Raw genomic sequence first — 15,255 nt, forward strand, 5'->3', positions numbered from 1 at the left:
GTTTTCTCCCAAATACTTTAATATTTGCAAAGGTTTGTTTATATATAATTCACCTGATTTGCATAGTATTTTATTCCTAAAACATTGGGAGTTAAACGTGTGTGTGTGTGTGTGTGTGTGTGTGTGTGTGTGTGTGTGTGTGTGTGTGTGTGTGTGTATGTGTGTTGTTTCTCGCTGTTGACAGTATTTTCTGATTTATGGAATGATAAAAAGAGATATCCAAAATCCCATTTAACTTTAATATGTTAACAAAAAATGAAAGAATTTTGAACATGGCTTAATCCTTTTTCCAATTTCTGCTCTGAAAATTTAATTAGATAATGGCACATTTACATATTTACACATAACATTTTAGAAAACTTGTAATACAAAACAAGGGACCATATACACAGAACGTTCTTAAGAACTTCTTAAGAACAATGATATAAACTTCCAGTCAAATGTCACTTGTTGGAGTGTCAGTATCTTAAATGTCCTGAGGTATCTTTATCAGCATCAATGGTGTAATAGTTAGTTTATAATCAGGATACAGTCACTTAAATAGTCAGGCCTAGCATTCATTTGTAAAACAACATAAAAACACTCATGCCTCAGTGTTCCTCCTCAGCAAGATTAAATTCTACCATCAGTTTTTTTTCACACTGTCGTGTGAAAAAAAAAAGCACAAACACTGTAAATTAAAGATTTTATATGCACTTTAGTTCGAGTTTTTACAAGTGTCTCAAAATCAGAGAACTTGAGCTGCACTGACGGACAGCTTCAGTGATTTATGAAGGCAGAGCCTGCTGCAGATGGTCAGTTGTCTTAGAGTTAGCGTTAGGTGTCTCATCTGTGGTGTCTCACCTTAAACGTCCACACAACTTGGGAACTGTATTCCAATCTTCTGAAGTCATAAAATAGCTTCCCTGCTTTGTCAAATAGGCTTCAGGGTAAATAATTTTAGCAATAACTGTTCCCTTAAATATCCTCTCTCTCTCTCTCTCTCTCTCTCTCTCTCTCTCTCTCTCTCTCTCTCTCTCTCTCTCTCTCTCTCTCTCTCTCACACACACACACACAAACCTAGCTTTAGCAAAACTTTTCCTATTTGTGTGTTTCTTTTGAGGTTAGTTCCAATAAACATGTCAATCGCAACATCCCACGGTCCTCTTATAAAACAGATCTAACTCTAGCACTGTGATGGCGGCTCTCATCTTTGTAGATTTTCTGCTTGTTTTGGTATGCTGAAGGCTGAGACATTGACCCGTTTCCCTGTACTAGCACACTAATTGACTTCCAATAATAAGCAGGAATGGGAGCAGGAGGTCTGTTCTGCACTCACCCCTCAAGAGACTTCATAAAAGACTGTGGATCGCTCTCATCCGCCTCCATTACTGTGTTTCATGGCCCTTGTGTGGTACGCTCTGTCAGGGGTGGATTTTTGTTCTCTTTGGAGCAAGGGATTTAAGTCAATGGAAAACCAAGACTAATTTGAAAGATTTTTTTTGTGTGTTAGAGTTGCTGGGTGTGTGGGAGTGTCATTTAAAAAAAAAAAAAAAGATAACAAAAAAGAAACTTCTGTTGTTATTTTCTCATCCTTATGTCATTCTAAATCTGTATTTTAAGTCTTTGTTTACTGATAATATTCCCCTTCAGTGAGCTGTTAACTGAGAAACACTGCAACAGAAACATAGAGTCAGATCATTCAGTGGAATTTGCAGACCAGCACAAAAGAATGATTTGTTCACTGGTCCAGATCTCAAATCACTCAGGTGTCATTTATGCTGGCACAGAAAATTGATTTCTTACTCACATCTGAGACAGATCAGATATTGTTTGCTCTTTCTTCCCCCCACAGCGCCTGCATTTGATTATGAAGACGTCCCCTCTCCGCTGAGTGAATCTGAGAGCACCATAACAGTCCTGCTGCGTCCAGCCTTGGGGCGAGGAGCACCTGTTAGGTAATAAACCCGATATAATGTGACAAAAAAAAAATTTTTTTGTTGCTAAAAATATATTTTTGAAGTTGACAAGGCTGTTGGCAGACTTGTTCAATGACAACAATCCAGATTTCCAAAGATTAAATGCATATTAGCATTAGGGGGGGGGGGGGGGGGGGTATGGCTGATTGTCATTAAAAACTATAGCCCCGTTTCTACCAAAATTACCCGGAACACAAGCCTTAACCTCGTCGTCGGTCCATCAGTCATTTTTTTAAACTTCATTGTTGATTTGAATAGCAACCAACTCAAACTGCACACAGCGGTTGAAATAAAATACTGCGTGGAGTCGACCAATCAAATTGCTGCGTAAACTCATGGCAAGACCCACCCCCGAAAGTTATTGAACTTTGAAAAAGTACTACCTTGCAAGCAGGGCCATTTTGACAGGGAAATATTTACCCGGAACTTAATTTAGACCCTAGTTCCTGCGGTAGAAACACACAGAGTACCACCTCAAAATTACCACCTTCCTGGGGAAAGTTCCTGCGGTGGAAACACGGCATATTATTCAGAAGAAATTAATTGAAAGTATGGCATTAGTGGGAAAACAGTCAAATAAAATAAATAAATAATAGGCTTGTACATTATAAATATGACTGGAGATATTTGAAGTCATTGAAAATTGCTGACAAATGCACATCCAAATCATGGTATGTTTGAATTCTAAGGTAATTGCACATACACTAAACCACTTTAATGGCAAGCTAAATTGCTTTCTATAGTTTTGTGCTTGGCTTGGAATTTTTAAAATCATGTAGCAAATATACTGTTGTATGAGCCTTCTTATACTGTTATATAGGCTATTTAGTTTTATTTAGCTATTGTTTCATTAACACTAGAACCGCCAGAGGTCGCGACCTAAAACCGCCAGCAGGTAAAATTTACCCATGCAGATTAATACTGTATTGATACGGCTAAAAAACGTAATATGTCACTGTATTATGCCACTGTCTTCACAAAGTAATGTATAGAGTCATGAAATTATTATTTTTAGTCATCAACTATGTTTTTGTCCTGTTGTTTTATGCTATTTTAAGCAGGCTACACTAATCACTTTTTGGTGACTATAGGCTAAACCAACCCGCAATGACGACGAGAATTAGATGGAAATAAATATATATTTGGGTGGTGTAATAGTATAATAAAATGTAATTAATCCCATATTAAGATAACCCATGTTATTTAAATGACTAAAATACCCTAAATAGACAATGAAGAGCAATAATAATACACAACACTGCATAAGATGTATGACAACTTACGATAAGGATAACATACGAATTCAAGTGCACAGTTTTACCTAATTAATTATTCATTTGTATAGTTATATAATTTATAATTTGAATAAGAGAACAACAGCAATAAACTTGGGATAATCATGAAAATTGTTTTATTCATTCCATCATATCGGATTTTTTTTTCAGGGAACGGGCAGACTTGAATAAATAGCAACAGTAGCAAACAATACTCAATACAAAATTGCAAATCAAAAATGTATAATTAATCCAAAGTTTGAACATTTATAAATAGGCTAAAACATCTTTATTTGACCGTGCGTTGTGTGACTGTTTACAGTAAGACGACGTGTTGCACAAACACAGCGCGAAAATAGAGGAATTATATAGGGGTAAATTTGACCCGCTGGCGCTTATAGGTATAAATGCCCCTTTTCTAAATCTGGTTTTATCTAAACAATTTTTAACAACAGGGGATTGTAAAGAACACAATTTAGTAAAAGTCAGTGACTGGGAGACATTTTTATTGGAAATCTGTTATGTACATTTGAAAAACAGCCATGGGTTAATTTTACCCCGTGGCGGTTCTAGTGTTAAGCACATGAGACCATTATTCTGTCAAGGAATGCAAAATTAGTATGGTACAGTCCAGAACAGTTCAGGGTTTAAAGACCATTATATCTTCCTGTTCAGCACCTACCATGTGGTTGTGGTAGAGGAGGACAGCTCCAGAAAAGTGAGGCGGAGGGAGTTGGGTCACATGGAGTGTTTCCCTGCACCTTCCTCCCATGGAGAGACTCCAGTGGGAGGAGGAGGGGCAAGTGGTGCACCTCCTCATTACTACACTGCTGAACTCCCACCCAGCAGCTTGCCAGAGGCTACACCCTTCACCGTGGGGGACAACCACACCTACAACGGCTACTGGAACACACCTCTTGACCCCAGCAAGAATTATCTCATCTACTTCCAGGCCTCCAGTAACTTCAGAGGGGTGAGTGATCACATCTGCCCAATAAATACTCATAAGGAATTGAATGTATGTATATTGGGTGAAGCTGGCTTATTTAAAATATCCTGTCATGAAGAGAGAAAGCATTGTCTTTTAAGACTTATTTCCACTAAATATTACATTGTTGACCATCCCATCAGATCTTAGCATATGTATCAGCAGGGTTTGAAATGAATTTTTTCAATCACTGGCCAATTTGGCTACTACATTTTTAAGTTACCGGCCATTTAGAACTTCTAATAGCCAAAATGAAGGGGGGGGGGGGGGGGTTACTTTACAATAAGGTTTCATTCGTTAACATTTGTTAACTACATTAGTTAACATGAACTAATAATGAACTGCACTTCTACAACATTTATTAATCTTAGTTAATTTCAACATGTACTAATACATTATTTAAATCAAAAGTTGTATTTGTTAACATTAGTTAATGCACTGTTGTGTAACATGAACAGAAAATTAACAGTTGTATTTTTATTAAATAATGTTAACAAAGATTAACAAATGCAGTATAAACCAGGGTCTGCTTCGTTGCTTGGCTTTTTTCAATGGGGTTAGTTACCCCAGGTATCGCCACATTATTATGTTTTTTTGTAATCTTGCTATTGCATCAATGCAAATGAACAAGCACACCGTTATTTGTTGCATAGTTATGTTTATGTTCAAGTAAGCCAGAAATGTGTAGATTCTGCACAATACACTGCATGATGACTCACGAGTTTAGTATTTGCGCTAAATCTGCACAGATGTGACTCAACACAATAAGTAACCTGCCAGATTGGCTAGTGATTTGAGATGTACAATTCTGAAAAAGGCTATTAAAGCATTGCTAAAGACTGCACAAAATTCACAAAATCACGGTAAGATACCCTGACTAGAAATGTAGAAAATTATTGATTGGTGGTACTCTCCCCAGCAGCAGGCATCCGAAAAATCACTCTTAAAAACACAACAGACAATCCAGAAAGAGAGAAAGAACCCAAGGATAACAGCAGAAAAGCGAAATCTTTACAAACAGAATAAAACAAAATGAAAGCATTATATCTGGTCTACTCTTTAAATATGAAACTGGAGTGTGTTGCACATCAACACATTTTTTTTTATTTTATTATTATCGTGGCGGTCCTGAAACTAAAGTAATGGCGGGACTTCAGCTATACTACAATAATGATGGGGGGGTGGGGGTTAGTTACATTCTAGTCATGAATATTGAAACGTAGGGATCTTATATATAGAAGAGTCCTCCAAGCTGTATAACACCTGGTTCATTCTGAGATTTCTTGCACATCATCACATATCAACTTTTCCCAGCACTGCTGTCACCACTGTTGGTGTCACTTACATAAATAACTTAATACCTTGGTTCTACACTTGACCCCAGAGGCATCTTCTCTGCTCTTTGCCATGGATGTAGAAGCTTTAGCCACCAGGAAATTGCTTTTGCTGACATTTTACAGTTGCTACGCTTACATTGCCGCAAGAAGATGCCAATTTCCTATTTCCTTCATTGAATGTCTGTCAATGACTGACCATTTATCAGTGTGTTCAGGAGTGCAAACAATGAACCTTTTCTGATTATTAACATGTAAGAGTCTTTGACCAGATGTTATTGACCCTTTGACAAGATCCATTTGATCTGAATCATATAAGTGTCATACCTTTTTGACCATGTCCAGTTCGTTCTGTTGTTAAGAAAGTGCTATTTCTTTCAGTTCATTTCGGGGCTTTCGAGCTTTAACAGTTGAATGGGTCACCTTCTCTTTCTTCTTTAGTGTGCTTTCAGACCAGGTCTTTTTCAGGTCTATTCAGCTCTTTAACTCTTTGTAAGGCAACACATAACATCATATTCAGTTTACCAGCTCTTTAAGACTACATTGACGGCTCTTTCAGTGTATTCTCATCAGACAATTTTTAATTAGATTTTCTCGATAGCACATGAGCTTATCTCAGACATCTCACTTCTCTTGGGAGTTCAGAGAGTCTCCTGCATATTGAATACAGCTCCCTGATGCCTGTCATATATACAATGGAATTGGAAACCAAGCGAGTGAAATTGAAGCCCTGTTTCCATCTGGAATTAAGATGTGTTTAAGTGATCCAATCACAAGTGGTCAACCGAAACGTATGGTTGTTTCCACTTGAGAATAAGAAGCATCTCCTGTGACCATTCCCCTTTTATTAACATCACTTTACCTGAGTGTGGCACACAGATACTATATAGATAAATACAGATTTGCGCTACGGCACTGAATTGATTTGCTGGTTTGCTTGTGTTTAATTAGGGCTAGAGCTAAACTCTGCTGATAGGTGTCCCTCCAGATCGTGGACTTTACAAGTTTATCAGTATCAATTCTTGTTTAAGCCTGCTTAACGCACCATAACTTTTTCTTCATTTCCAGTTAACTTTGATGTTGGGTGGAGATTTGGGAAATAGACAGCAGCCAAGGAAATTATATACAGTAATAAATTATGTATGATTATATAATTAATGAGAATAAATAACTACCACTGAAAATATAATTTGCTTCTGTAGCAACCTTGGAAAGCTATTTAAGGACATAAATCATTTGAGCACAACATAACATCCTATTTACTGCTATTAAGATGCTGCTTATTTTGTTGTGGTGCTTTTGGTCTGATGTATCGAAGTGATATGCAGAGATTCAGACTGTGGTACATGGAAGTTTTCATTGTGAGTGCAAAAGTGAGAAGCATTTGATCATCAATTTTCATTTTAATGAGGCCTGTGGAGTTGTATTCTGTATCTTTGTCAAGGGAATGACTCTGTAGTGTCCCTGTAGTAAAAAGGAGGGTTATAAATTTAGAGAATAAGACAAACACACTCATTTTGACTCATGTTGGCCGGCTGTCTCGTCATTACAAACAAAACAAAGGTACCATTGTATCCAATAATAGGACTGTGTTGAAAATCCCTCCTTTAATGGAAAGTAATGAATACATAATTGGCCATAAACAGGAGCGTCAACCACTCACGCTGTCTGACACTCACCATTCAAAGTGAGTTTATTCTAACACAAGACAAGTCAAATTCATTTAGGTTATTGTTTATCTGACCCAAACACATTTCCATCTCAATCAGCCTAAATAAATCTTTTTAACATGAGCGACGTTAAATGCTCGGCTTTGCTGGTGCTTATTATTTTGACAATTATTCCTGATAATTAGGTGCAGGTTTGCTCTATTAGACTTGCCCTGAATTTAAACAGTAATTACTCTGACTAAAGTGGCTTACTGCAGCTCAATAGGCATATGGGTTGGGTTTTAGAATATACAAATACATTTTTAGAATAAAACAGAAATTATTAGTAGGAAAGGCTAGCTGCAAAAGGCTGTTGCTCCAACCCCCTAATCCCCCTGATAATTTTTTAAACCCAATACATAACTCATCTCGCACTATTTGCGCTACAGACTTGAGTGAGACCTCAAATTTTGCAGCTTATAGACCTTATGCACCAGAGAAACAAGTGTCCATCTTTAGAATTTTGTGTTTGAACTTCTGTTTTTGCGGTAGCTCTCTAAATTTCTATGAGAGCTATTTCCCCCTGATAACTGCTTGGCAAAGAAGTTCATTTCACATTCAAAATGCACTACAACTACCAAAACACTTTATTCAGGTCTCAAATCAACTTCCAGAACACTAGCTAAGGTTGACAGCCAACAAACACACTTTGTCACCCACAAAAAAATGACCTAAAAAACACTAACATGTAGCATTATACAATGTTTTATTGTGTAAAACAAGGACACATATCTGTTTATAATTCACTGCAATATACACTCACCTAAAGGATTATTAGGAACACCTGTTAAATTTCTTATTAATGCAATTATCTAATCAACCAATCACATGGCAGTTGCTTCAATGCATTTAGGGGTGTGGTCCTGGTCAAGACAATCTCCTGAACTCCAAACTGAATGTCAGAATCGGAAAGAAATGTGATTTAAGCAATTTTGAGCGTGGCATGGTTGTTGGTGCCAGACAGGCCGGTCTGAGTATTTTACAATCTGCTCAGTTACTGGGATTTTCACGCACAACCATTTCTAGGGTTTACAAAGAATTGTGTGAAAAGGGAAAAACATCCAGTATGCAGCAGTCCTGTGGGCGAAAATGCCTTGTTGATGCTAGATGTCAGAGGAGAATGGGCCGACTGATTCAAGCTGATAGAAGAGCAACTTTGACTGAAATAACCACTTGTTACAACCTAGGTATGCAGCAAAGCATTTGTGAAGCCACAACACGCACAACCTTGAGGCGGATGGGCTACAACAGCAGAAGACCCCACCGGGTACCACTCATCTCCACTACAAATAGGAAAAAGAGGCTCTAATTTGCACAAGCTCACCAAAATTGGACAGTTGAAGACTGGAAAAATGTTGCCTGGTCTGATCAGTCTCAATTTCTGTTGAGACATTCAGATGGTAGAGTCAGAATTTGGCGTAAACAGAATGAGAACATGGATCCATCATGCCTTGTTACCACTGTGCAGGCTGGTGGTGGTGGTGTAATGGTGTGGGGGATGTTTTCTTGGCACACTTTAGGCCCCTTAGTGCCAATTGGGCATCGTTTAAATGCCACGGCCCACCTGAGCATTGTTTCTGACCATGTCCATCCCTTTATGACCACCATGTACCCATCCTCTGATGGCTACTTCCAGCAGGATAATGCACCATGTCACAAAGCTCGAATCATTTCAAATTGGTTTCTTGAACATGACAATGAGTTCACTGTACTAAAATGGCCTCCACAGTCACCAGATCTCAACCCAATAGAGCATCTTTGGGATGTGGTGGAACGGGAGCTTTGTGCCCTTGATGTGCATCCCACAAATCTCCATCAACTGCAAGATGCTATCCTATCAAAATGGGCCAACATTTCTAAAGAATGCTTTCAGCACCTTGTTGAATCAATGCCACGTAGAATTAAGGCAGTTCTGAAGGCGAAAGGGGGTCAAACACAGTATTAGTATGGTGTTCCTAATAATCCTTTAGGTGAGTGTATGTTCCTGGAATGAATCAGACATGATGCAGAATTCGTTATTTTTTTTTGGCACTAAGTAATTCCAAAATACAAGAATTTGTATACACACCATCTACCATCTACAATGAGAATAAGCTGTGGCTGGTCCAATTGTCCAATTGTTTTTATTGCATTTAATTTTAAGATTTAAAATATCTTTCATTAAAATATTACTGTAGGAATGTAGCAAATTGCTGTCTTATTCAGTTTTGTATTGTTATTGTTTTGAACATAAGTTTAACAGTTTTGAAAACAGTATGTAAGCATGTGCAAATTGGCCTGTACGTACAAAGAGTTTTGGCAGTTGTTGTGTCTGAGTGAGAAAAGAATTCATGAAATTTGAGAGATGTAGTCATTGAATGCATTTTGTGCCAAAGCAATGATAATTTATCCTAAGTTTAGCACACATAGACTACTGTTGTGCTCACTGTGTGAAGAGTTTTGCAAAAGTGACCTAAGTATTGAGAAATGTGTCCTAGCGTCTGTAAAAAACTGTAATTTATTGGCTGTTAACCCCTCCCATACATACTTCCACAGACACATAAGAGTCAATCACATTTGGGGATGTGACACTTTTTCATTCTGAATATTGACCATATTGAATTGTGGAAAATTGTTATGCATTACCACTCTTAGTAGCCACTTGAAAAGCAGCGTTGAGTGCGCGTATTATATCATATATCATCTGACAGTGATTAATTTCTATGCTGCCCTTCAGTGCTGCCTCACAACCTCGACGAGGACTGTGGAACACATGTTTTAATGACATGTTAAAATGTGGTGGTATATATGTCACATATGCCCCGGTGAAAGAGAGGAGAAAGCGACTCAAAGCTGATTTTCAATTTAAAAGGCAATTTACCGGTAGTTTAGGTGAGAAAGGTCTTGACTCCAATCTAGGTACATGAATTTGCATAATTGGCACATAAAGCTACAATTTGTACCTGTAAATCTTAATTTGATATGTCTCTATAGTTCACCCTTTGTGTGTGTGTGTGTGTGTGTGTGTGTGTGTGTAATATACTCAAAATGGCAGACACAAGCAAATGTTGATTATAAATACTTCTAAAATGTCCCGTCTAATTAAAAATTACTATTTAGCCCAAAATTGTTTAATTTTGTTGTTGTTGTTATTACGTTGTGTAGTTAGGTTAGCGACATGCTAATGGAAAAATCTATTGAAAAGAAATGTGTGTTGCATATCCCACATATATTTTTTCAAAGAAAAAAAAAATATTTGTAGTTTTAAATTGTTCGTGGACTGTTTTTTTTTTTTATTCTTCTTTCTGAAACATTTTAGTTGAATGTTTGTCTGTTTTTGTTGTTGTTGTTGTTGTTGTTGTTGTTGTTGTTGTTGTTGTTGTTGTTTTAAATGTAAATACTTACTCCTTTCAGAATGTTCATAAAACATTCAAAAGTAATTTCCCCTTTAATCTTTACACAAAAAAAAGAAACCTATTTTCTCTAACATTTGCATAACGTTTTAGCTATGTTAGTACCTTAGTAATGTGTACCATTATGAACCTTTTAGGAGTAAGTAACGTAGCGATATGTCTGAAAATGCATGTGTTTTGTGTGAAAAATGCTGTTTGTTTGTTGTTTACTATGTAAAGGATTTCCAATCTGTCACTTAAAATGTTTTATGTAATTTGGGATGCTGACTTTGTGCTCACTGGATTGACCCTTCATGTCCAACCTGTGTTCTCATTAATTTGCTAGTAAATATAATCAAAGTAGGCATTTCTATTTATACTTGACTACCTGTGGGATTTTTAGTTAGATATTCACATAAATAACACACATGCTATCCTTTCACCCTCAGATAGCCCTGATAACTTGCATCAACTCTGTTTTATCCTCAGGAGACCAGGATCAACTGCATACGGATCGCTCGTAAAGGTAATTCATTCTTTATCTGCACTGTTTACACGCTTAAGGGCATGCCTCGTTGACAGTGCATATACACCAATGCTAACAAAATGTCCTTGTTGCAGCTCACTCACACTTTGCCAAGAGATGAAAGAATATTTGTTACCTTAATATGGCAGTCTCTCAAAACACAAGTGGTGATAGTTGCAATGGGCACAATTCACCCACTATTATGATTCAATTACATAATCATTTCTCATTCAAGTTTGGCATAGTGAGCCAATATAATGTTAACAGGCTGACAACTAAGATAAAGCTAAAAGAAAGGAGTAAACAGGCCCTGCTCCAAAACCTAGGGATCTACCTACCCAGACATTTTTAAGCATTAGAGATGCACTTACAAAATGAAGGCATCAACATTATGCTACTTTTATACTTTTATCAAAAAAAAATGTGTAATCCTTTTTTTTAGCATATATTACATTCAAAGTATGCATTTTTATAAGTTAATGCAGTACTGAATAACGCTGCCTGTGTAGGCAGTAATTGTGGAAGCTCACATTAATAGTAGCGCATCATATAATAATGCTCCTCATGTGAAGTATCTGAATCTTGGCTCAGGCTGTATTGTAGTCAATAGATCATTTTTAAACTATTTTCCAGAAATTTGTTTTATTACTGATTGTACCACAGTGCTGTTGAATGCATTTGTTTGATGAGCGTTCAAATATGTGCAATTATTATTATTATTTTTTTACGACACATAACAGTTCTGTAGTGATTATTACTCAATTCACCATTGACGTCAGTGATTTTTAGATCACGTGTCACTTAAGGTGTGGTTATGAGTGTATCAGATGACCCCTCCCCTTTTTTGATACGGGGCACCAGCTAAGAATACTATCTTAACAATATAAGAACACTCTCGAAGGAGCTGTTCAATAATTCAGAATGAATGTAAATTAGAGGGAGTTGGTCAGCTGATTTATCTGAAGGATTTGTGAGTCTGGATAACTAGTAGAGTCTTTGATCATCAACACAATGAAGACACAGAGTAATAAAATGAATGAAGATTATTAACAATAGATATGCAAGAGTAAATACTTCAATGATTAATAATGCTAGTAATGAATATACACTTCTAAAGGATAGTAAACTAATAACCAAAAATAAAAGTAATGAATGAAACAATACACTGATAAATGATGTGAACACAGAATGGATAAATGCAATGCTGTTGAACAGAATGTAGCAATGGAAGATAATTGAATGGGAATGCTTGTTGTGGAAACCACCTAATGGTTCTAGCAAATGGTGATAAATAAATGCTTATTTATCATTAAACAAATAATAAACCTATTATTTGTAACAAGCTGACCTCCGGTAACTGTTATCTAAGCAGGTTAGAAAACATATGCTGCATGTATAAACTAATGCCAAGGTCTCTAGACAGAGGTTTGGTAAGTTTATATTTACGTTCCACACAGTCGGGTGATTGGTCCGGCAGTAGAGACGTCTTCCACTGGTTATGCGGGTATGGGGAGTTATGCAGTGGGGAGGCGCAGAGCTGCGATCCAGTAGTCGTTGCCACGCTGGGCTGAAGGATGCAGAACTTTGGTTGCGCCGAGAGGGTCCTTAGGAAATGGACCAGGTAGCTGGGTCAGTCGAATCTTCACAGGGTCCGTTGCAGGCTGGCTGCGTCACTGAGGAGCCGTGTGGGACAGGCAATGTCTGCCGATGCAGAGGTCCTTGGTGGACCGGGCTGTGCTGCTGGAGTCGTCGAAAGGGTCAGATAAGATCTCTCAGTGATAGAACCCTTCTTGCAGCTAGAGTGCAGCCGAAAGCAATATAAAGGTTTTGCTCTCAAAAGCTTAACCTCAACCGTCTTGTAGTCTCTTTCCTCGTCAGGTCAGAAACTCAGGACGTGACGTTTCTGTAATTGTCTCCTTCCCCGTCAGGTTAGAAACACAGAACGTGATGTGTCTGTTAGTGTCTCCTTCCCCGTCGGGTTAGAAACGCAGAACAAGGGTGTGTCTACCCTGGGGACATATTTATCCCTTTCCGATGAGGAGGAGATTGAAATCCGGCGCCTTTCCGATCCTGGAGTGTGATTGGCTACTGATGTCCGAAGTAGCCCCGATGTTTCCCACCCTAGTGTGGAACTCATTTGCATAGCATAAAGTGGCATGTCAAGACAATGTCTTTAATGTTTTACCCATGCATTATTTCTTTACCAAACCTCTTTTAAAATATAAAAGGCATCAAATGGAACAGATAGAGACCAAATATGATAAGAAACGGTTAAGTCATCGTCCACACAATTGTTTGTCTTTTAATGGATCTGTCCCTTGGACTGTTGTGTTTACAGTCTATGACCATTAACATAAACAGTGCTTGGTGTGAAGATGAAGTGGATGAGTTGCAGTTTATATACATTTAAAGCCTCCAAACATGTGTATGAATGGATTTAGATAGATCTCTGTGGCCTCTCTTTTGCTGCTGCATCCAGGAGGTTCTGAAGGATTTTTTATGGCAGCTCTTGCCTAAACCTTAGGAATGAGTTTGTTGGTTAAAGTCAACTTTTAGACCAATGAGAGTCCTCTCCTTGGTGGTGGTGGGTGCAGAAGGTCCCCCTTCCTGCCCAGTAAGAGGTGTCTGGCATTCACCTGGCATATGTTCATTCACCAAGGGTCCAATCACCGTGTGGCACATCTTCCACCACACCGATAGTTAGAGAGGGGCCTTGCCATAAACTGGTCTCTGGAATGCCATCCTACCTGATGTTCACCACAGTTCCAAGGTTAGCAAAAAAATAGCTTAGTGCAGCTGTATACTGGCAGGGAGACAAGAGGACTTTTTTTAAATGGATGTCAATGGAGGAAAGGCTTCAGTAGTGAGGAAACAACTCATGTAATTAATTGACAGCCTATTTGCTGATCTTTAATCTATTTGTTCAATACATATTTATTTTGAATTGAGCAGTATTTGGAGTTCTTTGCAGCAGCAACAACAACAACAACAAAAATATGTTTTGTCACAGGTAGGATTTGGTTCAGGCGGCTGACTTTTTTTCTCACTGCCCTATAAGCCAATGACTTTAGGGAGTGTTTGTGTTCAAAATGTACTCCTGAAACTGATTTCAGATTCTGAGACAGCATAATGGTCTAATGATCAAACACCAAAAAGAGAGAGCTTTGGTGATAACAAAGTCAATATTTAATTATCACAATACAGGGCCGTAACCACCATAGACATTGAGGGGGACAAGTCCCCCCCCCCCCCTCACTGTCAGAGTCAATGAGTGAGATGGCCAATCAAATCAAAGAAGGCGGGGCTTACTGTTAGTGCATATGCCAACACAACACTTTATAGCGGTGAAAGAGTGTGTCGTATTTCACCATTTTGAATTGAAAATGTGACATTAGTTATGTAAATCATAACTGAATTTGGCTTGACAAGAAACATTTTGCATTGTTACATATTTGGCAGACGGAAATAAGAGTGAATATGTGCATATTTAAAAAATATATATATTATTTGCATATAGTTTACTTTAATAGAACTGGAACTTTTACCATTCTTATTTTATTTTCTTTATTTCCTTAAATCCCTTTTAATTCTTTAAGAATTTAATTCCTTTAAGTAAACCAATTAGACTAATAAGACTTTATCAATAAAATACTTAATCAATAAAATAGTTTTGCAACTAAAAAGCTACAGTACATTACATTGCTCTGTAGCAAGGTGGTAATATCGCTGTTTTTAAAGCAGTTAAACAGCTTTGCTATTAGTAAAGACGCTGCTGCCAAACAATGTTGAGAGCCTCAGGTAATTCTCACATACACACACACACACAGTTAATCTCTCTCCCTGTCTCTCAAATACCCGCAAATCAATTGCTCAAATCTCCATTATAGCTCTAAAATGACATTTCAACAATGGACGCTTGGAATAAGATATGTAAGAAATTAGTTCTAATCTTTTTACGTACAACATCCTGACAAACATGTAGATGATTTGAGGTGTGATTATCATGATATAAGCAGCATATTTAAAGGGGCTATATGCAACTTTTTCCCCAAAATAAATGTAACAATAGCCTTTTTATTTTACCATTTATGACTC

General features: G+C 37.6%; 1 protein-coding gene across 4 annotated transcripts in view; it reads left to right on the forward strand.

Annotated features, from left to right (window-relative positions):
- ptprua (protein tyrosine phosphatase receptor type Ua) overlaps positions 1-15,255 on the forward strand; it is a 377,653-nt gene that overhangs the window by 271,185 nt on the left and 91,213 nt on the right. For all 4 annotated transcript variants that reach the window (XM_079829338.1, XM_079829340.1, XM_079829339.1 and 1 more), the window contains exons 11-13: positions 1,835-1,937; positions 3,908-4,205; positions 11,124-11,160. In XM_079829338.1, the coding sequence (XP_079685464.1) occupies positions 1,835-1,937; positions 3,908-4,205; positions 11,124-11,160 (438 nt within the window). The remainder of the gene's footprint in view (positions 1-1,834; positions 1,938-3,907; positions 4,206-11,123; positions 11,161-15,255) is intronic.

The sequence above is a fragment of the Gobio gobio genome (genome assembly GCF_949357685.1).
Source record: "Gobio gobio genome assembly, chromosome: 11".
NCBI classification, from domain to species: domain Eukaryota; kingdom Metazoa; phylum Chordata; class Actinopteri; order Cypriniformes; family Gobionidae; genus Gobio; species Gobio gobio.